Source organism: Pygoscelis adeliae, unplaced genomic scaffold (assembly GCF_000699105.1).
Source record: "Pygoscelis adeliae isolate BGI_AS28 unplaced genomic scaffold, ASM69910v1 Scaffold54, whole genome shotgun sequence".
Taxonomy (NCBI): domain Eukaryota; kingdom Metazoa; phylum Chordata; class Aves; order Sphenisciformes; family Spheniscidae; genus Pygoscelis; species Pygoscelis adeliae.
This window is the reverse complement of record NW_008824982.1, coordinates 1,881,928-1,907,932: the sequence shown is the minus strand read 5'-3', so window position 1 is coordinate 1,907,932 and position 26,005 is coordinate 1,881,928. Positions and strand designations below refer to the sequence as shown.

Below are 26,005 nucleotides of genomic sequence, written 5' to 3'. Positions count from 1 at the left end.
GGACCCCCGCTCGGGACCGGCCACCAACTGGATTGAACTCCGTTCACCACAACTCTCTGGGCCCGGCTATCCAGCCAGTTTTTGACCCAGCAAAGAGTACACCTGTCTAAGCCGTGAGCCACCAGCTTCTCTAGGAGAATGCTGTGGGAGACAGTGTCAAAGGCCTTACTGAAGTCCAGGTAGACCACATCCACAGCCTTTCCCTCATCCACTAGGCGGGTCACCTGGTCATAGAAGGAGATGAGGTTGGTCAAGCAGGACCTGCCTTCCATGAACCCGTGCTGGCTGGGCCTGATGCCCTGGTTGTCCCGCACATGCCTTGTGAGCGCCCTCAAGACGAACCGCTCCATGATCTTCCCTGGCACCGAGGTCAGGCTGACAGGCCTAACCATGTCCCTAAGCGCCTCATCTACACGTCTTTTAAATACTTCCAGGGATGGTGACTCAACCACTTCCCTGGGCAGCCTCTTCCAATGTTTAACCACTCTTTCAGTAAAGACATTTTTCCTCATGTCCAATCTAAACCTCCCCTGGTGCAACTTGAGGCCATTTCCTCTTGTCCTATTGCTTGTTACTTGGGAGAAGAGACTGACACCCACCTCGCTACAACCTCCTTTCATGTAGTTGTAGAGAGCGATGAGGTGTCCCCTCAGCCTCCTTTTCTCCAGGCTAAACAACCCCAGTTCCCTCAGCCGCTCCTCATAAGACTTGTTCTCCAGACACCTCACCAGCCATGTTCATTTTCATCTTGAAAATAGATGCTAGTAAGTGGTGGTGCGTGGGCTCCATCCTCATGTCCTATCTGTTAGTGGCCTGCTTGAATGAAACTTGGAAAACCTCTACTTTAATCGAATACATGGAGGTCAATGCCTAAAATATTGTGCTTTTAGTAAAGGACATAAGAGATATAGGATATCACCAATCCAATGGGTTCTTGTGATGTCGGTAATGTATTGGATGAAACTCCTAATTCATTCTGGGAAGCTTGCAACACACATGCTACAAAGTGAAGCAGAAGTTATTCACCCAACCAGCAACTAAATTGCTATTCTAAATGGGTGTAAAATTAATTCCTGATTCCACCACCAATATTCCTGATATGGGTATAATTCTGAAATCATAGCAGCTGTGCAGCTGAACAATTTTAATAACCATCACAATTCCAGTTTTTCCCATTTTGACCACAGCTAGAAACAAGGCATGATCTTCAGTGTTTCTGGGAAGAGTGGGGAAAGGGAGCAGGGGATGCAGGTTGGATGTGACTCCTCCATGAAGAAGCACATACATACTAGTCAGGAAAAGGAGGAGCATTGGGAACCTCAGACCGACCTTCCCACCCCCCCCTTTTTTTTTCTTTCTTCTGCTACCAAATATCCATCAAGATTTTAGGTTAATCTTGAAAACATCTCAGCTACTGGTACAACTCCCTTCCCAAAGCGACCAAACCTTCCATGGCTCATAACTAATACCTATGCATCTTTAGGCAAAAATACTGTCTCTCCCAGACCAACTAGCTGTGTGTTGTCGGGATACGTAGCTGGGCAGGAGAGGAAAATGCCTGCCCAGGGTTTTGAGACCATATGAGAGCAGTACTTATAGGTGGGCTTATATGACATTCCTTAAAGTGCACTGGAGGCTGCTAGGCTGCTCCTTGGAAACCTGCCCTTAAAGGATGGCTACATCATTGTCAGGGACTCACAGTACTCCCCTCGGTCTGGAGACTCTGGTTGTAAATGTGTGAGATGACAGTATCTATAGAGAGAAAGCACTAACTGCAAGAAATGTTCTGCTGTCTTTGCAGGGTAGCACAGTGCAGAGATACCCGCAAGCTCTGAGCAACTGGTATACATGCGATCCAAAGCAGAGGTCCTAGCTCAAGGCTGCAGAGCAGTATGTTATGTTATCAGTGTGCCTGAGCTGATAAGCTGTGTAACTTGGCATGGGTAACTAGCAGAGAACAAGTTTGTACTGATGCAGCTGTAGTCTGAGTTTGAGCTGGTGGATGCTGACCTATACTGTGCTCCATGTCAAATATAATGATATCCTAATTGTAACTCCTCTGCTTATTGTTGCTGCTTTAGCAATGCCATTGACTACGTAGAACTTGACTTTCATTTAGCAGGATTAAAGCATCATTATGGGAGTATCGTATGTCTTGCAGTTCTGGAATTACTGTGAGTCTCAGTGCAGTGAAGTCAGTTAAATTTAATAATCAGGGGTAGGAACCCTAGCAGAGTAGATTCTTTTAGTGTCTTTACTTTTGTGAGCATGCAGGTAAAACTGCTTTAGCTCCGTGAACATAAAACCAGTTGGTAATTTGGCAGTAATGATTCTGACCAGGCATATATTTGTCACTTCATATGGAAAACTAATTTAGCCATTGGGAAACGTTTCACTTTGAAATTTTGTGCTCCCTATATTTTGTCAGAAGGAGTCTTAACTGAGAGTTAGTAAGTAATAAATATTTTCCCTAATCCTGTAAGTTAGGAGAAAGAATGACTTAAATGTTACATGACCAGATTCGCAACTTCCCAACAAGCTTATTTTAATAAGCAGCTAATGATCATTTGAATACTATTTTTAAGATAGCCTAAATTTAAAGGAAAAGTTGGGGTTTGCGTAGAGATCAGCAAATGGAAATCAAGGTGCACTGTAAAAGCTATCGTATTCCAATGCTGCAGGAAAGATTTGCCTTGGACATCTGATTTGTATTTTAGTTTCTGTGAGAAGTTACGGATTATTTATATAACTATAGATATGTTATAACTATGTATAGATATATGGTTATTATCTATATAGATATATACTATGTAGATATATTTAATTCCAGGTGAATTGGAACCAGTTAAGTTCCTCCTACCCCTAAAGGAAGAAGTGTGAAACTAACAAGAAGAGCTGTGTTACGTGCTCAGCTGCAGCAACTGTATGTATAAACTGAATGTCTGTACATGCACGCAGATGAATGTCTGCATTGCAGAAGTGCAGATTTCTTTTTTCCTGGGTGAAGTACATAATTGTTGGAGTTGAATGTCCATGGTGAAGTATAAAAATGCAGTTATCTTAAAATTCTGGCTTTTAGCTGCCTAAATCTGGCACTCTTCTATATAGTGTAGAAAAATACTTAGATTCTAGGACTTAGCTCTAACCATTTATCTGAATCAACTCATTCTTGTGTGTGTTTTCATGAATAGTTAGATTAAGTGTGTTTAACAAAATGTGTAGCTAGATTAAACACACTAAATAGGATCCTACCTTGTTCCTTGATTCTTAAAGAATTACTCATGTGGTTAATTCAAGACATATCAGCAATCCCACTGAGCTCTTGTATTCTATTATGATTCTGTACTTGGTGCATCTATAACCCATGTCTGAAAGGTATATTTTCCAGGCTGCCTAGTTGAAAGGACCCTACAGAGGTCCCTACAAGGTCGAGAGGAGGCTGTGCTTCCTGCACAGAGTAGAATGTGGGAGCATATTTTGGGGTCAGCAATACTAGCAATAGGAGCTGTTTTACCACCAAAATCATTACCAATTCTTATATATATTGGCGTGAATTTTGCTGCAGGTTTCTGTTCTCCTTGGAGACTGCAAAACTAACAAGTTGTCTTATGAGTAGGAAAATGTTGATAGCCTAATTTCCCATATTTGTGTCTTGTGGTTGGCTGACTTCCTTGAATCAAGTTAATACTGTAGTTCCTCCTGAGGCTGTGCTGAAGTCCTCCTGGGTAAGATGCTGTAAGAACCTCACAGAAGGTGTGCTTTGGTGGAATGGATGCTGTGGTGCTCAGAAGTACAAACTTTGACATTTTTTTCTGTTGTTGTAAAACAGATTTTTATAAATGACCCTTCTTCCCTGTTTGGTTTCTCTGATACCTCATATAAGGATGAGGTCATCTAGCATCCTCTCTGTGAAATCACTTTAAATCTTCTTTACCAACTGACTGTTTTCTTTAAACTTGTTTTAAGAGACCTCTAACTGTTTGAAATCTAATACAGGACTTAGTGGTTATTAGAGAGGAAATAGGGACAGGCACATAAATTAAAAAAAAAAGACTAAGAAGAACAAAGTCTTGGGAACCTTGCCTGTATACTTTGCTGTGCAATTGCTTGAAATTGTGGATACTAAATTCTCTAGGATATAAATCACAGGGACAGAGTTCTATGTCTACATTCTCAATAGATGGAAAGAGTTGAGATCTCTCCTGCCACAGGAAGCCTGTTTTTTTCCTGATGTGTTCAGTTTTTTATTCTTCCCTTTCCTAAGCTGAAGACTAAGACAGGCAAATTAGAGAAATGGTCTGTGAGGGTAGCCCCAGCGACTGGCGAAGAGATCTTTTCAGGTCAGATTCAAGAAATGAGTTTCTGTTGCTCAAGTGGGGAAAAGAGCCTGAGAAGTTCAGATGACCTAGCACTAGAAGTGAAGCATACTACCTATACTGATAGACCTGGCCCAGGACTGAAGTGGTGAGTCGTAAGTGGCGAGAGGATACCAGTGAAGCTGTCTTCAACAAAGTAGAATGGCAGCAGAAGGTGAAGTCCAGGACTGAGAGCTACTAGGTGTGGCTGGAAAAAGCAAGGATCCTGAAGGAAAGACAGTGACTGAGAACAGCAAGGGAAGAGTGAGAGAGTAGATTGCTCCTGATAGTGCTCATGTGAGGAAGTTCAGAACTGAGACTGACTGAAAGAAGACTGCGACCCACAGTATGGTGGAGAGATGTTCAGACTGGAGCTGTGAGGTGACTGAAGCAAAGCCTTTGTGGAGGGACAGTGACCATTGGAGAGGACCCTGGTAGTGGCTTGAGCAAGAAGGTGGAGACTGAAGGATCAGACTAGATTTTAGAGGACTTGGATGAGAAGCAAGAGATAAGAATTGGGACTGGCACTGGATGAGGTTGCAGAGGATCATGCAGAAGATTGACATGCATGTGCTATTTTGGAATGGATTGTAATTTCAGTTCAATCTTAAAGTTTGAACTTGACCTTTGGGTCTAGTTAAGTATTACTCAGTCATCTTCGGTGATTTTGGCCCATGTTGGCTTCCATATCTATCTAACCATTGTCCAGCAATTCTAGCCCAAACTAATGCTGTCCCTTGGGCACAGATCTGCCTTCTTTTTAGCTCAAGTATCAGTTGCTCCAAGATTGCCTCATCTCACATCTACCCCAAGACTTTCCTTAAGGGTTTTCAGCCTTAACCCTGTTGCCCCTGAGATTCCTTCTGCCATTTACAAGAGCTGCCCTGTAATGCTGCTCCTCTATCCATGAAAAAAGAGACTGCTTTCAAGACCATGGGGACTAAGTTTAGCCTGATTCCCATAGCAACACTATTAATCCTCAAACAAATACCAAACAACAATTGTGTTTAGGGATGGAGGGGTGTTAATAAAGGTGTTTTGGGAGTATTCCTACTGAATAAATGTGCTTGTCTTTTGTTGTGACTTTGGCAATCTAGGTTTTCCTGGCAAGCTGCTTTTTGGGTAATAGCTAAGGTGTGAACTACTTCTATATGCTTTCATGGTTTTTAAAAGGTTTTGTGCTTAAGGGTGGTGCTCTATTCTTGTGTATGGTGCCAGGCAGGGGTTCAGCACTTGTGTTGCTGCTCTTTATCTTCCCACTCAGGGGAGGTTGTAATTAACAAGACTGAGTTCACCACATTGTGCTCTGCAGTGAAGTTGATGGTATGACTCAAATCAGTTCTGTTCAGTTAAATAGGAGGAAATCCAGGTACACTGGGGGACTCTAGGTGGAAGAAATGACAGAAAGCTGGAGGGAGTTTTGCTTTCTGCATGAAAATATTAAGTACGCAATTTCAAGTTGTTGAATACTCCAGACTTGCTGCTTGTAACCTCTATTCCCTACTGCCAAAACTTAACAAAGTTAAATTCTAATTTCTGTGTAATAGAGTATACAAGCCTCTGTGGACCTGGGAAAGAAGTTGTTCTCCTCTGTATTAAGCAGTATACAGATGTCAAGAGTCAGCTGAGATGGTTGATTACCCTGCTAAAGAACTGAAATACAGGGAAAATTGTTGTCCCAGGTGTAGCCCAGAGGAGAATTTTCTTCCACAACAGAAACAGATTGAGAACTTTAAAACAAGTTCCAAAGGAGTGAGAATGTTTTCTGTTATCTCATGTTTTGCATTGTTTTGCGTGCAGACAATGAAGAATGAGAGGCTATTAATGGCTGGAACCCCAGCAATCATTCTTCTCGTTACTGAATGGTTGGGAGATAGGTTGTATTTTGTTTCCTCTGTATAATTATACCAGGCAGGCCCAGGTCTCACAAACATTTATGTATGTGCTTATCTTGGTTATCATACATACTGATCCTGATCTTGGACATGCGGAAGAAGAAAGTAACTGGAGGTCCAGTATAATTGTTCACCTTTCACAGATTTAGACTGAGCGATCAAGGTATGCTTCTCTCTAACATTTAGAAAATTCAAACAGTTGGTATGGCATTTACTTCTGCAAACTGTGTACATCTGTAAGGTTCTCAAATTGCTGCAATCGGAGGTACTTTTAAAGCAAATTTGGCTAGTAATATGCTTCCTATATTGCTCAGTGTACTATTCACTATTAACATCAGTGATCCACATTAACCAGCTTTCTTATTTTGAAGAAAAAGCTTTCTTTTTTCCTTTTTTTTCTTCTGTATTGTTAGACGCAAGGAAATGCCTCGTCAGGGACTAGTGGGGTCCAAGGTGATTGCTTTCTGGGAATGAACGGTGATTTCACATATTAAATTGCTTCTGTGCAGACATTACCATCTGATACTTCCAATAGCTTTTCAGAAGCAGAGAGGAGCAGAATCCAAATGACTTTTAGCAGGAAAAGGTTGTTTTGTTTTTCTTTGTTTTTTTCCTAGTGGGTGAATATTATATCATTCTTAGATTTTAGGGGAGGTCAGTATCATAGCTGAAATAATTGATAATGGTTGTCTTGACCTTTTAACTCTTTACTTTAAGGCCTGTTGGAAACCCAGTCTTTGCATGAAGCAGATGAAGATGTGGTCACTGATGTTGATTTCACCAATATGATTTCTGAAGAAGAAAAAGAAGAGTTAAAGATTGAGCTAGCCAAGGTAATGAATTTGAATTTCTGTGAGTGTTACTGTTTCTGCTTCCTTAAACTGGAATATATTAATTGTGGGATGAAGTACACATCATAAAGGTATGTTCTTCCTTTTTAGTAAAATTATTCTAGGCTACAATAATGTGAAGCAATTAATTTCCTTAGGTATTTTTTGAAGATTAAATATCTTCTACTCGATGATTGTAGAAAGTTAAATATACCTTACCATTTTAGTCAAGACGTGTCTTTATTTATAAACCTTCCTTTATAAAGAATGAAAGGTGTTCTTCTTATTAGATCTATGGTATTGTTGTTACAGTGGTTGTGACACCTGATGGAAAAGATTCTTTGTGTGGTGCTCAGAGGAAAAGCTGATGATGATGGTTACAGAAGAGACTGATGACGATAAGCACAGTAATTTCACCATATTTTAGTTTTCTTTGGCACTGATGTGTTTGGAGAGGGTTATAGTTTTGGTTTGCATTTGTTGTTTGCCTAATTAAAGAACTTCAGGAGATGTCATGATACCATGAAGGGGTTTAAAAATAATACTTAATAACAAGTAGATGGGAGGAAAAAGGTGTGAACTATGTGGTCTTTTTATTACAAAGGTTAAAGAGATTGTCTAGATTCAGTCTACAATGGGGGGGTGGATTCAGTTTTAATTACTGCTGCTGAATACCGCAGAAACAGAAGTGAAATTCTGAAATGGAAAAGGAGAGAATGGGAAAAAGTGAGGGCTTACTTATTTTAAATATGAGACAAGTAACAGAAATGACAGCTGTATGAAGGGAGGGGAGTTGTTTTTGTCTTAATTGAAATAATGAATTTTTAAGACAGTAGGTTGGAAACTTCATATAGCAAGAATAAAATAACAACCCATTTGAACATTAGGAAACCCAAAATTTGGGACTGTGAGCATATACCCTCAAAGTGTAAACTGGCTAGGGAAAAAACATTCCTTCATAATGGTTCCGTAGTGCTCTGTGAAGCATTTGCTGCTATTATACACAGAACGGGTGCATCTAGAGGACAGTTCTTTTGTAGAGATTGATCCCTGTCTTTCATACGACAGAAATATTTAAATTAATATTAAGTTGTAATATTAAATACTCTAAGAAGTCACATTCTTAATGACTCTCAAGTCATTTACCTTCATTCTGATTTAGGATTTTCTAGTGAAACCAAAACCAAAAGACTGTTTTTTCACTTTGTTTTATCAAGCCCTGTGTTTCTGAGTTCTAGTTAGTTTTTACTTCTTTGCTGATCCTGTCACATCTGTAAATAATAAGAAGGAAGCTGAAACTTTACATGTTCAGTTCATCACATAGCGATGAGATAGGAGTTGGGATGTTCATTATTGGCTTTTCGTCAGGACCAGAGGCAATGAGCACACACGGAAACACAGGAGGTTCCCTCTGAACATCAGGAAACACGTTTTTACTGTAAGTGTGACTGAGCACTGGTGCAGGTTGCCCAGAGAGGTTATGGAGTCTCCATCCTTGGAGATGTCTGGGCACAGTCCTGGGCAACTGGCTCTAGGTGGCCCTGCTCGGGCAGGGGGGTTGGACGTGATGACCTCCAGAGGTCCCTTCCAACCTCAGCCATTCTGTGATTCTCTTCTCTTCTCTTCTCTTTTGTGGTGAAAGGGCCTTAAGAGGCAGATGGAAACAAGGAAGAAAAAAAGAACTTCCTGCAACCGTCTGAGAATGATATGCCTCTCTAAGAGAATTAATCTCAAGAGTTTCTGGGCATCCTTCCTGCTTGCTGATTCCCGTGGGAGCAGAGAGTTCTCAGTGGCTCATGGTGGAAATGCTTTAATTCATGTACCAATACACAGTGAGAGATTGCGTTTCAAATATTATGATCTTGGCTGACCTAGAAATTATTTTCTGAATTGCACGCAGCAGTTTACTGGCCTACAGCTTATGCTTAAAAACAAAATAAAACTAATAATTATGCTAAGAAAGGTTTAGAAAACTTGAATTTAGAGTGAACAAAGTCTAAACTTAAATGAGGCTTATGATTCTTAGAAAAGACTGTAAAAAATGTGTAAGACCTTGACTCCTTCAGAAAGAAACCTCTGTGGGAATTGGCTAATGTTTCCTTTTGAAAAGCTGTTAGTCTTTACTTTCAAGCCCCCTCTGCCCCACTGGTGGTAGTTTTGTTTTCTTCCATGTCCTTATGTGTTAGGTAATACTTGTTTGAGCTTGCAGAAACAAGCACCTTTCTTCTTCTTCTGAAAGGTTCAAATCTTCCTTAATGCTGCAATCACTTCATAGTTGATATAATGGGGAGCTGTTATGAGCACCTGTGTTGTGTGACTTCTAAGTCATTTGAATTAACAGAGGTCAGTCTGATACTTTGGAATAATAGCAGAAAATTGTAGCCCGAAAAATTTACCTAAGGCCAGAAGCTTGTTAGCAGAACAGATTTCTTTTTTTTCTTCCTTCTTCCTCCCTCAGTGTGAGGAGCATGGTGAGGAGTCATTGTACAATGACTCCTGAGTCATGATGGGGGCTGAGGTTTTGAGCTATCTTGCTCGCTGCTGTCAGTTGTCCTTCCATTACACTCATCAAAGTAGTCATTTACTCCTTGCTGTCTTCCCCCTCCCATACCTTCACAAAAGCAGCTATCTGGTTTGATCTACAAGCTTTCTAGCTGATGCACAGGTTCTAAGTTCAGCTATGTGTGTAACTGCATGTTTATTCCCAGTTTGAGGAAAGATGTGAGTACCTTTTTCTGCAAACTTACGGCTAATTTTATTTATGAGTGTCCCTGATGTCTCTGGGTGCTGTTCACCCAAGGAAAAACTTATAAATCAACAGGTACTCAGCCTGGAGGTGTAAAATTTGAGCTATATGATTTGGTTCAGAGGTGAAGCACCTGTTATTTTTTGTGCTATATTATTCTGTTCACAGTTACAACTACTTTCTTTAAAAGGCTACTATAGTAAGGTGCTCGCATTTCCTTACAAATATTTTATGCATTTTAGTATACATGTTATAATACTCAGCAATTTTGAAAAAGGGTAACAATTCAATAACAATCCCTAGTTTACTAAATACAATAGCTAATCAAAATTTAAGGGTCGCATGGATTGGCTTCATTGTGAGACAGTTTTTCTCTATGATTGCTGTAACTTTCTTTGTGTCTTCTGACATAAAAAGGATTATGTGAAAGAACGGTATAGAGAAGATGCAGGCTTGTGGGGTTTTTTTGAAAGCCAATGAAATGAAGGAAAAGATTATTTTCTTCCTCACAAAATGGACTTCCTTCTGTTATCAAGTACCCCCTCATAGCTCTTCCCGCCAGTGATACGGCTGGTCCTTCCGTATTACATTTTTTGTCTGTTACATGTTTTCCAGCTTTTCCTACAGGATATAGCTATGCAGAGAGTTGGTGTTCAGTTCTAGCACAGGCGGGCAGATGTGTGCTGCAGTCTGGCTGCCACGGTGGTACCTGTGAAGTGTGTGAGCCTGCCCTGAGGATCCAGGGTATTTCTGAGCCATGGTTCCACGATGTGACAGCTTTCGTGGCACTGCCCTTTCAAACTTTCTACCCCTACTATTTTCACCTGCATGCCTCCTGGCTGGTTTTGGCAGCGTGACTAGGAGGTGCTGTGCTGTGAGCTAGTGTGACGCAGCTGTGCAGGGGTGAATCGTGGTGGTGCAACCGAAGACGGGTGTACCAGCTCACAGGGGCCAGTGGGAGTTCCTTGGGACAGAACTGGCTCCAAGACCTCCCTGTCAGGGGACCGTGGCCTCAGTTTCTTTGCTGGCTTTGCTGTAGTTGCCTGCTCCTTCTAAAGTTTTTGCCAGCATATTGTCATGCTGCTGGTGTTGGTTGCGTAACTTGCTTTTTATTTCTTTAAACAATACCTGACAAAGCCTGTCCCTCAGATAGTTCTCACTTCTGAACAGCCACGTCTGCCTTCCTTTCAGTAGTGATGTCTGCCCTGTGGTACATACCACAGACCACGACCTCGAGGGATGTACTGCTTGTGTTGCTTTTACTGATCACTGCCTTCCTCTCTTCTCCATCTCCAGCCACTTGTTCCTGCCCCCGTGCCGTGCCCACACAGGTACTTGCGTATGTCTCCACACTGGATCTGGGAACTGATCTGGCTTAAAAATGGCCCTTGTTTTTTCTGTGATGGCTTTTACCTGGTCCAGCTCCCCGTGGTGAGGAGGGCTGTGCAAACAGCCAGGCCAGGGCACTACACATTTGGGTGGTGTAGTGGTAGGGAAAAAGGATGCTTAATCTAACTTAGAAGTACACATTTAACTATGCTGGCTTCTGTTTTCTGTTGGGGCCCCTTAATATTTTAATTGCTTACTGCCTTGATCCTTAAAAAAAGCATGATAAATACTGAATTTACAATTCAGCTTACCATTCAACCCATTCATCAGTATTATTCCAACCAATAGCTGAACCTTTCCACCCCCACATTTACGTAGTACTGTGTGTATCTCAGAATATAGAGAATACCAACCGACATTTTTTATTAATAGTAGTTTATCCAAAATGCTCCATTTTACTGAATAAGTACTTTCTGGTTTGTTTTTTATGAGCTGTTTTGTGAGTGTCTACTGGAAAAAATGGAAAAGTTTATATGTTGGAGAAGTAGCGGGGTGTTTTTTTTCAGGCATGCCACCATCTTAAAAGGATGTTCAACCCTCTAAAACATACAATTTCCCCCCAAAAAATCAAAAAGGCAAAACAAAGAAAAATACTTTTTTGTGTTTGTGTGCTGGACTTCACTGTCCTTCTTCCATATTATTAGTCAGTCCCGGATTTCAGAGATCTATCTGTAGTTGTGGATTTTTTCCTGGGGTCTCACCTTTGTGTGATTTACATGTTACTCATGTCAGCTAATCATGGGAATTGTAATGTCTTAGGTGGTCAGCTCCTCTTCTTGCTTTTGTACGTGTCCCGCACAATAATAGAGGAAAGAAAAAATGGCTACTAACTCTGATTCCTAAGCCCTCAAAAAGGGAGAAGGGAACTTTGTCCCTATATGATGCATCTCTATTCTTCTTACTCTGTTGCACTTAGAAAGAGGGGAAACGTGAGGACTAGAAGGTTGTATTTCTGTTGACTTAAACCCTAGTTTCATAATGGAGTCTGCATTTATAACAGTGGACTTTTTAAAAATGCCTAAGCAGGTGATGCCTGACTTTCATGGGACTTGGGTATGTCACCTGCTTAAATGCTTTTCAAGATCCTATTGTAAGTCCCTAATCCTTTCTGCCTACTTCACAGTCTTCAGTCATTGGTATCTGAGCACTTGAGAGAGGCTTTGTATCTTCCATTATTTTAAAATGATGGAACTTGAGGAGGATTTTGTCAAATCAAAACCAGACTCTGATCTCTAAAGAAAAATAATTTATTGTTTTTAATACAGTCAAAAATACTGTTCATACATACGCCATTGAGCACATGGTTGATGCTTGATTAGGGCTTTACAGCTTTAGGTGGCTATTCAATGGAACAGATGGAAAGTAATTTTAATAGAAGCTCGTGAATGTTTGCATTTCCAGGTACTTAATGATCAGACTCGTGCTAGCCCACATGGAAAGCATTAATGTTTAAGTACCTGTAAGCACACTCGTATTGGTTTAAGTTAAGTTCTTCAGCAGTGTTACTCAGGCAGGCTTGTGCACTAAGGGGTTTGCTGTGGGTGGGAAACAACTAAAGGGAGCTCTGAACTGCCGCCTGAGGAATGCTGACATTTGTGATTTCTTCTTTCTGTAAGCATTTAACCAGTTATCCTCTCAGAAGAGAAACTCATGCTGCCTCTTGGCAGCGTTTCATTTGCAGGTTAGGAATATAGTGGAGCGTAAAGGACATGGGAAGGAATAAAGCAATTTTGGATTGTTATGTATTCTACTGGTGAAGTGTTGCCATCACAGGCATCGGTGAATACTGGTATCTGCTTCACTGAGGTCATGATTTTGCCTTGTGTTCATAGTCTTGCTGCTTAATTTTTGAGCTGCTTGAAAAATTTAGACAGTAGGTAGTGACAAAAGAGAAACTGATAGCTAGGGGATTCAAGGGTGAGACTTTTAAAGAACAATGAGCTTGCAGCCAGTTTTACAGGGAAGTAGAAGGCATGAATGTGTAAAATAAAAATAATGCTGGTATTGACATCCTAAATATAGCCCTGGAGGTCAGCAACTTATTCTGCTGGTGCTTGCCTCATTCCCTGCAGCCTATGGTGTTAAATCACAGGGAGACTGTAGTTCCAGGGAACTTAACATATGGTAATCAGATACATTACCATATGTTATCCTATTAACATATGGAGGAGGGAACACAGTTGGTAAGGGAACTTCTAAACCTGAAGTGAAAGGCAGCTGCTCTGGTGTCACTTGCCCTTGTTAGCTTCAGTACCTCTTGTGCTGCTTAGGAGGCTTCCGGATGAAGAATGCAAACCCTGCTCGCAGGAGCGCTGCCCGAGGGGGGGAGGATCCTGAGCCAGTGGCAGGCTGATTCAGTGGTCCCTCGTCTCAGTTAAGTGTTCTGGTCCTTGCCTTGCTAAAACGCTGGCTTGGTTTAAATGTTTGAAATCATGTCCACTGCAGGGAGAATTGTATCCCTCTGTTTGGGCTGAATGGTGTCTTCACAACTTCGCACAGTTTGGTAAATGACTAGGAGCTCTGAAAAGACTATTCTGCTGTGTCTTCTGAATGATTCTATGCTTTGGGTAGGACACGTTCACTCATGTTAACAGTCCATCTGCTATATATTTTTATTTTACTATTTTGAAATATGTAGGGCCTAAAATATGTAGATAAAACTTGTGTGACAAGGATATATGATACCCCCAAGTCATATGTTATCATGCAATTTTTTTTTAACCTGCTCCTAAGAATTTGCATCTATTTTTTTCACAAGTGGAAGACTAAAAAAATGGAAATATGAAGTTAAAAGCCTGTGGATTCAAAGAGAGATATCTGTCTGAATTATCCAGTCTTCTCTTGTTCTGCCCCTTCCCATTTTACTAGTGAATGGAGAGCTGATGTTTGAGACTCCTAATGCTCTAAGGCAGATCTTGGCTGAGTCGCTCAGTAGTCATTTCCTTACTGGAGAATTCTGTCTCTTATCAGATGCATGTGTATGATGGTGCACATAGGTGGAATAGTTCAAGACATTCATTTAACGTAGTGTCAGCTCTGTTCTGGACATGTCTTTGTGATCTCCACGAGCATTTGAATCTCTCTGTCTCTCTAGTCACCTATGAAAAATGCAAGTCTATGTGAGATTCATTTAATCTCTTAACATCGTATGTGTTTATCATTCTGTGGGAACAGGCTAACACCTTTCTCCTTTCTCCCCCCGCTTTGTGTCTCTTAGCTAGAGGATGAAATTTCAACTTTGCGGCAAGTGCTAGCAGCCAAAGAAAAGCACCTGGTTGAAATTAAACAAAAGCTTGGCATAAGTCTGATGAATGAGCTGAAGCAGAACTTCAGCAAAAGCTGGCATGATATGCAGACCACTTCTGCGTGAGTACAGACCTTGCACAAGTTCATTCTTATATGTTGTGTAGCATGTTGGGGGTACTGTCTTGATGAGCCCTGGTGTGAAATTTAGCAATTGAAATACCTGCCAGGAGGAGTAGATGGCAGGGACAAACGTGTCAAGCATCTCAGAGCAAGGAGACCTGGAAAAAACCCTTCCACAGCAGCAACATGCTTTGCTACGGTGTCCTGCAAAATCACAGCAGCTGAAACTGTCGTGGCACTGAGAAGGTTATCTTCCTGCAGAGTCCTTACTGAGGAGAGAAAGAATCTTTTTTAATCTCAACGTATTATATTTTTCAACTTCCAAAAGAGTCAATGTAAACATTGACAGCTATTTAAAAAAAGTAATACCATCATCTGAATTATAAAGAATACTGGCAGGATTGGTTGATGTGTGACTCTTTAATTCCTGCTTTTGGTTGTCCAAAAGAAACAAAAAAAATTGTTGGAGTAACTGTACCATCTTTGAGGTTATCATAAGACCTACATACATCGAGTTTTTTGTTACTTTCCAGCAGCGTGTTCTTAGGCAAGTCCCTGAAGCCTCTCACGGCCTTGGTTTACCACTGTGCAGAATGGGTAACTAGCTCACAAGTGTTCAGTGAAACTCGCCTTGTGTAATGTGTAAGCGGCTTTGGGTTCCCAGGGTGAAAAGTAATGCAAAAATGTGAAGAACTGTTACTCCACTGCTGTTGTTGAAATGGTTTTAACTTGATTTTTTTTTTTTTTTGAACCAGACCAATTATACTGTGGAATTCTGTAGTCTAAGTCAGTTGTTGCCTTCCAGGAGGATGCCTTTTAAAAATGCACCAGTTCTTGGATGAGGAAGCAGGGGAGGGAGGTTATTTGGGCTGCAGCTTGCTGCCGGGAACTCCTGGTTCAAGCCTTTTGTCTCACATAAAAATACACATATGTACACAGTGATAAGACCTATCCTGAATCTGCCACAAAAAAAATGTTCAAACCCCAGAACAGGTAGTGTTACTTGTAAGCTTCAAACACTTTTTGCTCTGTATCTCTGATGGAGCGTCACTGAGAGAGATGGCGAATAAAATTAAGAATTCCAAAGCCCTAGGGAGGCCATGATAATTACTGAGGGGCTGGTCTCAGCTTCATACTGATCTTTATACTTACACATATGAACATACCATATTCCTCTAAGATTTTTTGGGCTGCATTAATAGCAACATTGGTAGAAAGAACCACCCACCTTTCATCAAGTGCTGCCTGAAAAGTTATTTGATTTTTTTTTTCAATTGACAACTGAATTTGACACTTCTAGGGAGAAGCAAGAGTGAGCTGCTCCACAACGCAGCTGAGCTGGGAGTCAACAGCAAGGCAGGCAGGGCAGTGACATCACCCATGCAGGAGCAATCACACAGTACCTGAACAAAGAGAGCAGAGCAGGTCCAGTGACAGTAAACAGGGTCAAGGGAAGAGTTCAGATCTCCAGGTGAGTCTGTAGTGATGAGCCAGGTCCAAGGTCAAACCAGGAAGTCAAATCTGTGGGTCAAGATCAGTGAGGTACCTGGCCAGATACAGGCACCAGTAACGTACCTCAGGCAAAGACCAAGGACTTAAACACAGTCTATGCTTTAGCGTAGCTCCCAAGCAAAGGCGGGGGGAGCCTAACAAGGCTTCTCCCAACTCTTTCTCACACAGCACTGTCACCACAGTCTTACCCAAGGTTACACAGTTGTGCAGTGTCGGAGCTGGCCTTGAGCCCAGGCAGCCAAACCCATGGGAGTAGGGGGGAAGAGTTTGCAGTGCCTCTTTGTGCACTCAAGGCCCTGACAGAGACTTGGAAAAAATATGTAAAAATGTACATTTTACATTAAAATAATCATTCTTTGTTTTTTAATGAGAAGTCAAAGAAGGCATAAACCCCTTAATAGGCAATGTAGTTTGTATGTCTCCTATCTCTAACTTTTGGACAGTTTCTCAGCTAGGTCCGATTTCTCAGGACATGTTATTAACAGGGGCACCCATGCTGGCTTGGTGAGGATGTCTGGCACGTGCTAGGAGAGGATAGTCTAGAGACACTGAGCTTTAGAAGAGAGGAGGGGCACAAGACACCTGAACTAGAGTTAGTGGGAGATACTAGCAGAATTTTGAAACAAAAACTTTCATTTTTACTTGAAATTTGGTAGCAAATTCCAAGATAGCTTTTAATTTTCCCTTCACAATGTTGACAGTTTCCACAAGGATAGAGAGACTTAGGAGACTTCATCAGTATGGTAGCTGCTGCTTTTTATTTAAGATGAGTTTCAAAAACAGCAAGCCATTAGGTGATGAGTGTCCACAAGTAGTTATGTGGAACTGAGCAGCAGGAGTCCGTTTGTGCCCTTGAAAATCCTGATGTCCATGGTCCAACTGCTATATAATTCTGGCTGACCCTCATGCCAGTACACTAATGCCAGTACAAATCATGGTAATCTGGCATTCTTCAGAATGGATGCGTTAAGTAATAGAGGTGATTCATTGTTGCTGCACCAAAATAGCAATGGGATAACATTACTCATTAAGATTCTCTGATTTAGTAAGGATGAAAAGCCTGTTTTAAAAAATAAAAGTTCAAAATATTTACATGCCTGTACTTTAGGCTTCTAAATCCACAATTAGTCATTTTAAATTTTAAAAAGACCTGTTTTTAAGGAGGCAAATTTTGCTTTCATTCAGTCTTACTGGGTTTTGTAGCTGCTGTGCTTTTCTAGAAGTTAAAACCACTTTTCTTTAATGGGGAACTTTTCAAAGCCACAGAGAACAATTAGGCACCAAATTTTTGTCCTCTTATTGTTAATAATCTTTTTAAGCTCTCCATTTAGGGATGCATTCTTAGGGTTAAAGAGGACTTAGAGGCAGAGGGGTGGACTTCTCTCAGAAACAGTTCTGTAAAGTGTGTCTGAACAACTAGTTCAGACTCATGACCTAACTCACAGGACGGACGCCACCTGGAATGACTAAATTTATACTTGAGATTCTGACTGTTTTTAAGCATTTACATTTTAAATGGTTGGCCACGGGTAGCTTAGGAGTTAGCCTGAGCATGCTTGACATGTACATGTCAGAAATTGTCATTGAAGGATTGTTAGGATTAAAAAGAAAAAAAAAGTCATAGTTTTCATACTGAGGAAAGCTAGAGCTGGAGGTCAATGGGCTGATGTCCTCCATAGATTGAAGATTAAGTCCAGAATCATAACTCATTTTTCAAGTTCCTTGTTCATTTCCTCTGCGATTCTTCAGTGCACTGATTTTTAGTATAATCTATGTGTTAGGGAAAGCAGGGGGTTCTATTATAGAGGATATCAGTAACTAGAGAGCGAATGATTGCCTCAAGTTTAATTTGCTTTCATGGTGGTAAGGCATTCAACTGGAATGAATTCCCCCACACACCTTTTTAAAGATCAGGTTTCCAGTGAATAGAGGTGGGTGGATATTCAGATAGCTTCTAGCAATGCAGTTTTTTTATTTATATTTTAAACATAGATAATTCATTCTATTTAGATGCTAGAAGCAGGGTAATGTTGGCGGATTTCGAGGTTATTTATTTTAGCTTAAGTAATCATTAAAAATGTCTTTACAGGGATATTTACAAAGACCATAATTGAGCTTTTCTAATTAACATTTTGCTACAAAGGAAAGGTTTTATGTAACCTGAATGCAGTATGTTTACTTAGTTACAGCTGTTTGATTGGTGGTGCTTCAATAAAGTTCCCACAGCTCTCTCTAGCCTCCGTACTTCAGATTTTCACTGCGTAGTGCATTAAGGTAAGAAGATAGCTTCTCTACAGATTGACCTAGTTTTATACAGAATCACAGAATAGTTGAGGTTTGCAGCAATGTCAGGAGACTGTCTAGTCCAACTCCCCCTTTCAGAGCAGGGTCAGCTAAAGCAGGGTGCTCAGGACTATGTCGTCAGGTTTTGAATATCTCCAAGGATGGAGACTCTACAGCCTTTCTGGGCAACCTGTTCCAGTGTTCAATTAGCCTTACTGTGAAAAACCTTTTTCTCTTGTTTAAATATTTCTTGCATTCAATTTGTGCCCATTGCCTCTTGCACTTTCACTAGATACCACTGAGAAGAGTTTGCCCCTATCTTCTCTACTCCCTTTCATGAGGTTATTTATACACACTGATGAGATTCTCCCATGAGCCTTCTCTTCTCTAGGCTGACCAGTCCCAGCTTTCTCAGCCTTTCCTCATATGAGAGATGCTCCAATCCCTTAGACATCTTTATGGCCCTTTACTGGACTTGCTTCAGTATGTCCATGTCTGCCTTGTACTGGGGAGCGCAGAACAGGACCCAGCACTCCAGGTACGGCCTTAACCAGAGCTGAGTAGAGGGGAAAGATCACCTCCCTCCACCTGTAATCACTCTTCCCAATGCAGCCCAGGATACTATTAGCCACCTTTGCTGTGAGGGCACATTGCTGACTCATGTTCAACTTGTTGTCTACCAGAACCCCGGGTCTTTTTCTGCAAGGCTGCTTTCCAGCTGGTTGGTCCCCAGCCTCTACTGACACATGGGGTTATTAATCCCAAACTGCAGGACTCTGAATTTCCCTTTGTTGATCTTCATGAGACTCCTGTTGCCCCATTTTCTTTAGACAGTCAAGGTCCCGAGTAATAGTATTCTTCAATGCAGTTACAGAATTGCATTGCATTATGTATGGAGAAGGTTACGAGGGTTGATTTATCCTCCTCACCAGTCCCTCACATGAAGCGCTAAGGACACAGATCCACAAGATACCTTGGCCTTTGCTAAGCATGTATCTTGTAACCATGCTGAGTTTCGTCTGTCCCTCAGGTTTTAATTTGGTGCTCTTCTGTACTTCTCTGGAAAAAAACAGTAGGACCTTATAGTGTGGTCCTCTCCGGAGATATTTTGGTACTACTGAGTTTCTAAGGAGCAGTTGTATCTATAAAATTACCCACCAATAACCTCACTCCAGCCTAATAGTTCCCAGAAGCTCCTTTGTCATTCTTTCTTGAAATGTTAGCAACTGTTAGAAGGCATAAGCCTCCTCTGTTTTCAATGGATAACCTTTCAACCCATGGATGGAATAGTAATGTAACTACAGAGATAGCTTCTAGGGAGATGAAAATGGTTGGTTTTGCTGCAACTTCCCCCCCGCCCCCTCCCCAAACAATACTCCAGATGTTCAGACCACTGTAAGCAGCAGTTCTGCCATGGCCAATAAATTATTAGAATAGCTAAAAACTTAAAGAAAACCCATTCTCTCCTTGAGGGCTGTAGTAGTCAAATGAAATGAAATGTCTCAAAGCCCATGTACTTAGTGATTCCAACCAGGGGATTGGGACGCCTTTCATGTGATGGAAAGTGGACCCATGCAAGACTACCATCTAGGATAGGAATCTCACAAAGCTATGTTTTCAAAATGACTTTTCATCTTTTGCCCTCACAGACAAAAGTTGTCACTTGTTTTAGAAAGGGAAAATCTCATGAATTAGAGGCCAGAATCAAGAGAACTGTAAGTGCTAGCTCCGAACAACATGTCTCCTAGACAGTGCCTGGGGCTTTCTCCAGGCAGTGGTGGCTGTCTTTTGAAGCCTTTTTAGGAAGGCTTCAATATTGCTCTGCTCTTACATGTAATACTTAGCTGAGATTTGGGACAGGGGCATTCAACATGGACTTGGCCTTTCCTTCCAGAGACAGAATAAGGCTCTCTTCGTTGATTACTAGTTGAAAACTGTGTGAGCAAGCTTAGTTCTGCTGATAGGGAACCTGAGGACAATTGTATGTGTTTCCACAAATAGTAGGAACTTAACATTTTGTAATTCAAATTTCTGCCAGGTGATGAGAAAATAGAAAATAATAGTTGCGCTGCATGTGTTTTGGACTTACAATCTATGCTACCTGCAGCCTTCTTTAGTATAACTTTAAATATATAGTAATGTGTTCCAGAGGTTCAGAATTTTCTCAGGAAGTCAGATATAATTTGTGGACAACCACAGCCCTACTGTGACTTTTAGGAATTCAGTATACCATGTTCCCACACACATACTTGTTATGAGTGGTAGTAAAAGAAATGTGGGTGTTTCTGTTCATTGCAACATGTAATCACCTTTTGACATTTTCTTCTGTAAATTTGCAAGTAAATGTAGCAGTTATGTAAGTGAAGAAATGGGCATGTTAGCTTTAGCAAGCACATTACCTGCGTGTGAGCCTGTGCTACGTGGAAGTAAAGGGAGCCTCCCACTTCCACTGACTTTGTGTCCTTTGGGTCAGATCAGGCAATGTTCATGCCTTCTTCAAAGACAATTTTTTTGCCACTTTTCCACATGTATCTCTGGCCTTGAACTTGGAAGGGCGGAGTAATGGAAAATAAGGCTGGAGAAAGGACTTTGAGAAGTTAACTTAGCTTATTCTCATTGTCCCTTTCCTAAAAGATGTACGTCTACTTGTTTACACCAGAAGCTTCAGCTAATGGAAATTGCCCAGCAATGTCAGGTGATCTGTTCCAGATCAGGGAATATACTGTTAGTTTCTCAGGGAAGAACCCACTGTAATTATGATTGTGCACCAGAAAATACATACACATATATTATAGATATCTGTATGTATGTATATCTAACTGTAAGGAGGGGAGGGGAGGCCTGAGTGTAAATTGGAATCTCTGAAATGACCAGGATTAAAAATATCCAGGAAAGGGTCAGTGGAAAGGGAACAGGGGAAAGGGAAGGAAAGGAAAAAGAAAAGGAAAGGAAAGGTAGAAATGGAAGGGAAAGGAAGAAAAGAAATGAAGCAAAAGGAAAGAGAAAGAAGGAAAAGGAAAGGAAATGGAGGGAGGAGAGGGAAGGGAAGGGAAGGGAAGGGAGAACAGAAATGAAGCAAAAGGAAAGAGAAAGAAGGAAAAGGAAAGGAAATGGAGGGAGGAGAGGGAAGGGAAGGGAAGGGAAGGGAAGGGAAGTGAGAACAGAAATGAAGCAAAAGGAAAGAGAAAGAAGGAAAAGGAAATGGAGGGAGGAAAGGAAGAGAAAGGGAAGAGAAAAGGAAAGAAGAAAGGGAGAGGAAGAAAGACAAAGGAAAGAGAGGAAGAGGAGAAAGGAAGGGGAAGAAAGGAGAGGACGGAAAGGGGAAGAAAGGAAAAGGGAGGCTGGGATATGTTTAATCTCCATAATTTTGTTGATCTAGACAGAGCCCCCAGGCAATGTTATTGGCATAGTTTAAGGCATGATGAACTGTGAAGTTTCGGCCTGGCATGTCTTAAGCTCATCTGTGCTCAAGCCAACATATTGTGGCTTTTCTACCTGGAGATTAAATGTACCACAACTGCTTGTTTTTCCCCTGTTCTGTGCGTCATTGCACAAACAGTGCCTTTCACACAATTGTATCCCCAATTTTTCCCAAGTTTTTGAAGATTACAGTGCAGGACAGCACAGAATATTTATCACCTTTGTCTGGCACCTTTCCTGACCCGTGACTCTCTCCAGCCTACTGAACAGTCATCTTCCATGTGCTGCACACAGATTTCTGGCTGCAGGCAGGTCCCCTGCGACCTGCAGAGGTTCGGTTCCCTCAGCTCTGCCCTTCCTCTCTCTGTGGGAGAGGAACTACCCGGGGCATACTTCCTTTGGCTGATTTAGGCATATGTACCCAGCCAAGTGCCAGCACAGTTTCAATTAATTCTTAACATACCTGGCACAGGAAAGGATATCTAAAAAGTACATCTGTTGTTGTTTGGTTTTGAAGTTGGAATTAATTTCAGGTGAGCACTAAAAAAAACCAACCCCACAACACCTTAGAGTTCATTTGTGGGCAAAATGGCAATATGAATGCTCTTAGAGAATGTTTTATGTACGTTACCTGCCATTCATATATGCATTTATTGCATTTGAGCATTAGCATAATTTAGTTAATGCTGAGCCCCATTTTTCACTGAAAATCAACAGAAAAACAGTTTACTAGCTGAGAGTTTATCAGAGACCCAGATTTGTTACATTGATTCCAGAAATGTCATTCTTAAGCTGACTAATGGTTTGAAAACTAAAAAGAAGCAAGCTCCATAGGGCATGGCTTGTGCTACCACGCTCTGCTCTACTGTATGGTTTTGTTGTTAATTGTTTGCATTTTGTTGCATCTTATGAAAGCTTTATCACAGAAGAGGGTTTCTCAGATGGAATAATTTTGCCAGCAAGCATTGATGGAGTGGCACAATGATGAATGAAGATGTACTAATTAGCAGATGTACTAATTTTACAGAAGCTAAATTTAAATTCTTTATAATTTACTGTAGTAGGTCAAATGTGCAGCTTGCCATGCAAAATATGAATATTATATTTGTAGCCTTCTTCTGTCAGCCGTCCATGTACTGCACCTATGAAGGAAGGCTAGATTTAACTGTGCCATGTGAAGGGCAATTCTGTACTGAGTTGAGATGAGATCAAATAGCATGCAGTATGATTATCCTGTCTTATCCTGCAGATGATGTTGGTCATTTAAACATCTAGTTCTCTGACCTTTCTATATGTCTGCTGCCTGGCTATGCTCTATATGAAGCACTATTTCCTTCACACGTTGTGTTTTATGAAACAGTATCTTCTTTCATTTGCTTTTGCTGGCTGTAAAAATCAGCTAGTGAGACCTGGTTGTCATATGATAGTACAACCTAAATGCAGTATATGAAACTGTCAGGTGAAAAAGCAGTCAAAATATGCTGCAAATCTACTTTGCCTAATTAGTATTTTACAGTGTTGGAGATGTGAGTTATCTTTAAAGCTTCTTTTAAATGTGTTGGGCGTATTATCAGAATATAACTGCAATATCAGCATATTTTATGATAACCTCTAATAATCAGTTTTATAAACAATTGCTTTTGTTAAAGAAATACCCTATTTTAAAAAACAAATCATAATTGGAAGATGATGGATGAAATTCTTATGTGAATGTCATATAAAAAGGTAATGTTCAAAATGACACAGGTGAGTTTTATTTACAAGTTTATAATTGTGACAGCAATTCACATACCATGTTTGTTTAACCTTTCTTGCTATGAAATACATTATAAATATTTACTCTTAAGTGCTAAGTGAAAAGCATGGAATGTGATCCTTGTTAGCCACTACCAGCAATTCTTCTGTGCTATGGAGTATGTTTAGATGCCACAAAAACCGAGAAGGCATTTCTACTCTAACGACATAAATCAAGTAGCCTGTTTCTACTTTTACTAATGCTACTGGGCATCTGGCATAATGCTGTTAAACTCGGGGAGGTTATGGTGCCTTTGTATTAGTGTAAGAAAGGCATAGAGCCTGATGACATATTTGTGTAAAAATGAATGCCATGAGTTGGATGTAACGTCGTATTTCTTGAATCTCTGTGTTCTAAATTCTCTGAGTGTGTTTCTGCTGGATCATTTCTGCCTTAAGGTTCAGGGTCGCTGACCTTATTTCAGCTGACGGCTGACTGCCTGTTGAGATGCTGTCACCTGTCCTGATGAGCTGGGTGGTCAGTACTTGCCCAGCGATTGCCAGCAATGGCTGCTCAAAGGATGAGAGTGCACAGGTATTGTAGATGACTTAGCATGTTGGAGCAGTCGGTGGTGTTAGGAGGGCTTAAGCCATACGTACAGCACTTTTTCCAATGAATAAATGTTAGTAGGTCTTACTGGGAATATCCAACTTCTGCTCTTAAAGGTTTCTGAAAATTATGTAAGCTCTTCAGTGCATTAAAACAAAACTGCAAATGGGTGGGTGTTACCTGAGGTTATGAAAATTGCTGGCTCAGATTATTAATGCTACATATGACTGATAAGATTCCCAGAAGTCAGAGACAATTTTTTGGAGATCGCTTGTTACCAGAGTGTTTGGCAAGGTATCAAATGAATGCTGTAAATATGACATAACTATGATGATAAAAATACCTGAGCCAAAATACTGTGCTGTATATCAATACAAAGCATAACTAGCTACAGTAAGGTGATGAGCTCTGTGGAAAGATAATTTATTTATGAAGAAGGCATAGTGATATGCATAATGCTGGAGAGACAGGGATGGGGGGGGTTGATTTTTAAGCTAACTATCAGTGAGCTCTACTGAGGTGCAAATTACTGTTTCTTGTCTCTGCTGACAGGTATTGCATGTTGCACTGCATTTTTGCCTTTGTTATTTTTTTGTTCCTTAAAGCTCTTCTTCAGCATTGCTGGGGGGGAGGTTCATGTCAAAGGTCATTTTTGCTGAAGTTGGTGCTGAAAAAAGACCAGTTGTGTAACAGTCTTAGCTGGATTTCCGCTGTTACGTAATGTCAAAAGCATTAGGAACATAAATGCAGTCTCCATGTCTTCCTTGCTAGTGGAAATACTGGGGAGGATGTTGGGTTTATGGGATTTACAGAGAAAAGACAGTATTAGTTGGAATGCCAGAAGCAGGGTCGTTTCAGCCAATTCCCAGAAAGTGTGTTCTGACCAACGTAATGTTTAGAAACATGTAGGGGACTCTAATGTTTCTCAATTAAAATTGAGTCTGTCTGCTGTATGGGGCGTTTGGGACTATTCTCTTAACAGTTTTACACAGTGTGAAGAACCTGCAGCAGAAAGGTAAGATATGGAGGTGTTTTTTCATAAAGCTAAATAGGCCTGTGAATAAAATGAACTCCGAGGTGTCTTTTTCAAAAAAATTACTTCAGAAGGATATCTGCAGAGTATTTTACTAGGTACAGTCAACCTATACATAAATAGGTTCTGCTACCAAGGACCTTTTAGACGTGGAAGTCAAGTCTTGGACTTCATTTTGTCATCAGCAAAATTCCACTTGTGCTGAATGGTTTAGGAAACTTCTCTGTTAGGAAAATGTCTAAAGACTTGTATGCAATAATGTAGGCATTTTAAGAAATGCCCATAGAGATATATATAAACTCACAGGCATTAGAATATTTGATTATTTTTTGTTTTCATAGAATCATAGAATCATAGAATCATTAAGGTTGGAAGAGACCTCCAAGATCATCGAGTCCAACCATCAACCCAACAACACCATGCCCACTAAACTTACCAATGTTTAGGCAACTTTTACCAAACACTTACCAAAAAGCTACATGCTCATAGTTTGACTAAAGCATCATTAATGTCCATTTTAGGGTCTCACCGCACTCTAGTTTATATAAGAGTATGTCCACTGACAGCAAGAGAATGACAGAGCTATTAAACTAGTTAAGCTAGAGAATGAGGCCTCAGTGAAATAAGAGCATTGCAATCTTGCTATGTCTAGGGACAGACAAGCAGGGCTGAGGAGAAAAGAGACCTTTCTTTTCCGTCTTCTTTGTATTCATAGAATCATAGAATCATTAAGGTTGGAAGAGACCTCTAAGATCATCGAGTCCAACCGTCAACCCAACACCACCATGCCCACTAAACCATGTCCCTAAGCGCCTCATCTACACGTCTTTTA

General features: G+C 40.8%; 1 protein-coding gene across 3 annotated transcripts in view; it reads left to right on the top strand.

The window, feature by feature from the left end:
* Window positions 1-6,970: 6,970 nt before the first annotated feature.
* The window catches only part of TPD52L1 (tumor protein D52-like 1), a 41,970-nt gene continuing 22,935 nt past the window's right edge, over window positions 6,971-26,005 (top strand). For 2 of the 3 annotated variants that reach the window (XM_009325640.1, XM_009325641.1), the window contains exons 1-2: window positions 6,973-7,083; window positions 14,433-14,581. In XM_009325640.1, coding sequence (XP_009323915.1) covers window positions 7,036-7,083; window positions 14,433-14,581 — 197 coding nt within the window. In that variant the 5' untranslated portion in view covers window positions 6,973-7,035. Of the gene's footprint in view, window positions 7,084-14,432; window positions 14,582-26,005 lie in introns of all 3 variants that reach the window. The other variant, XM_009325639.1, reaches the window with a different exon arrangement.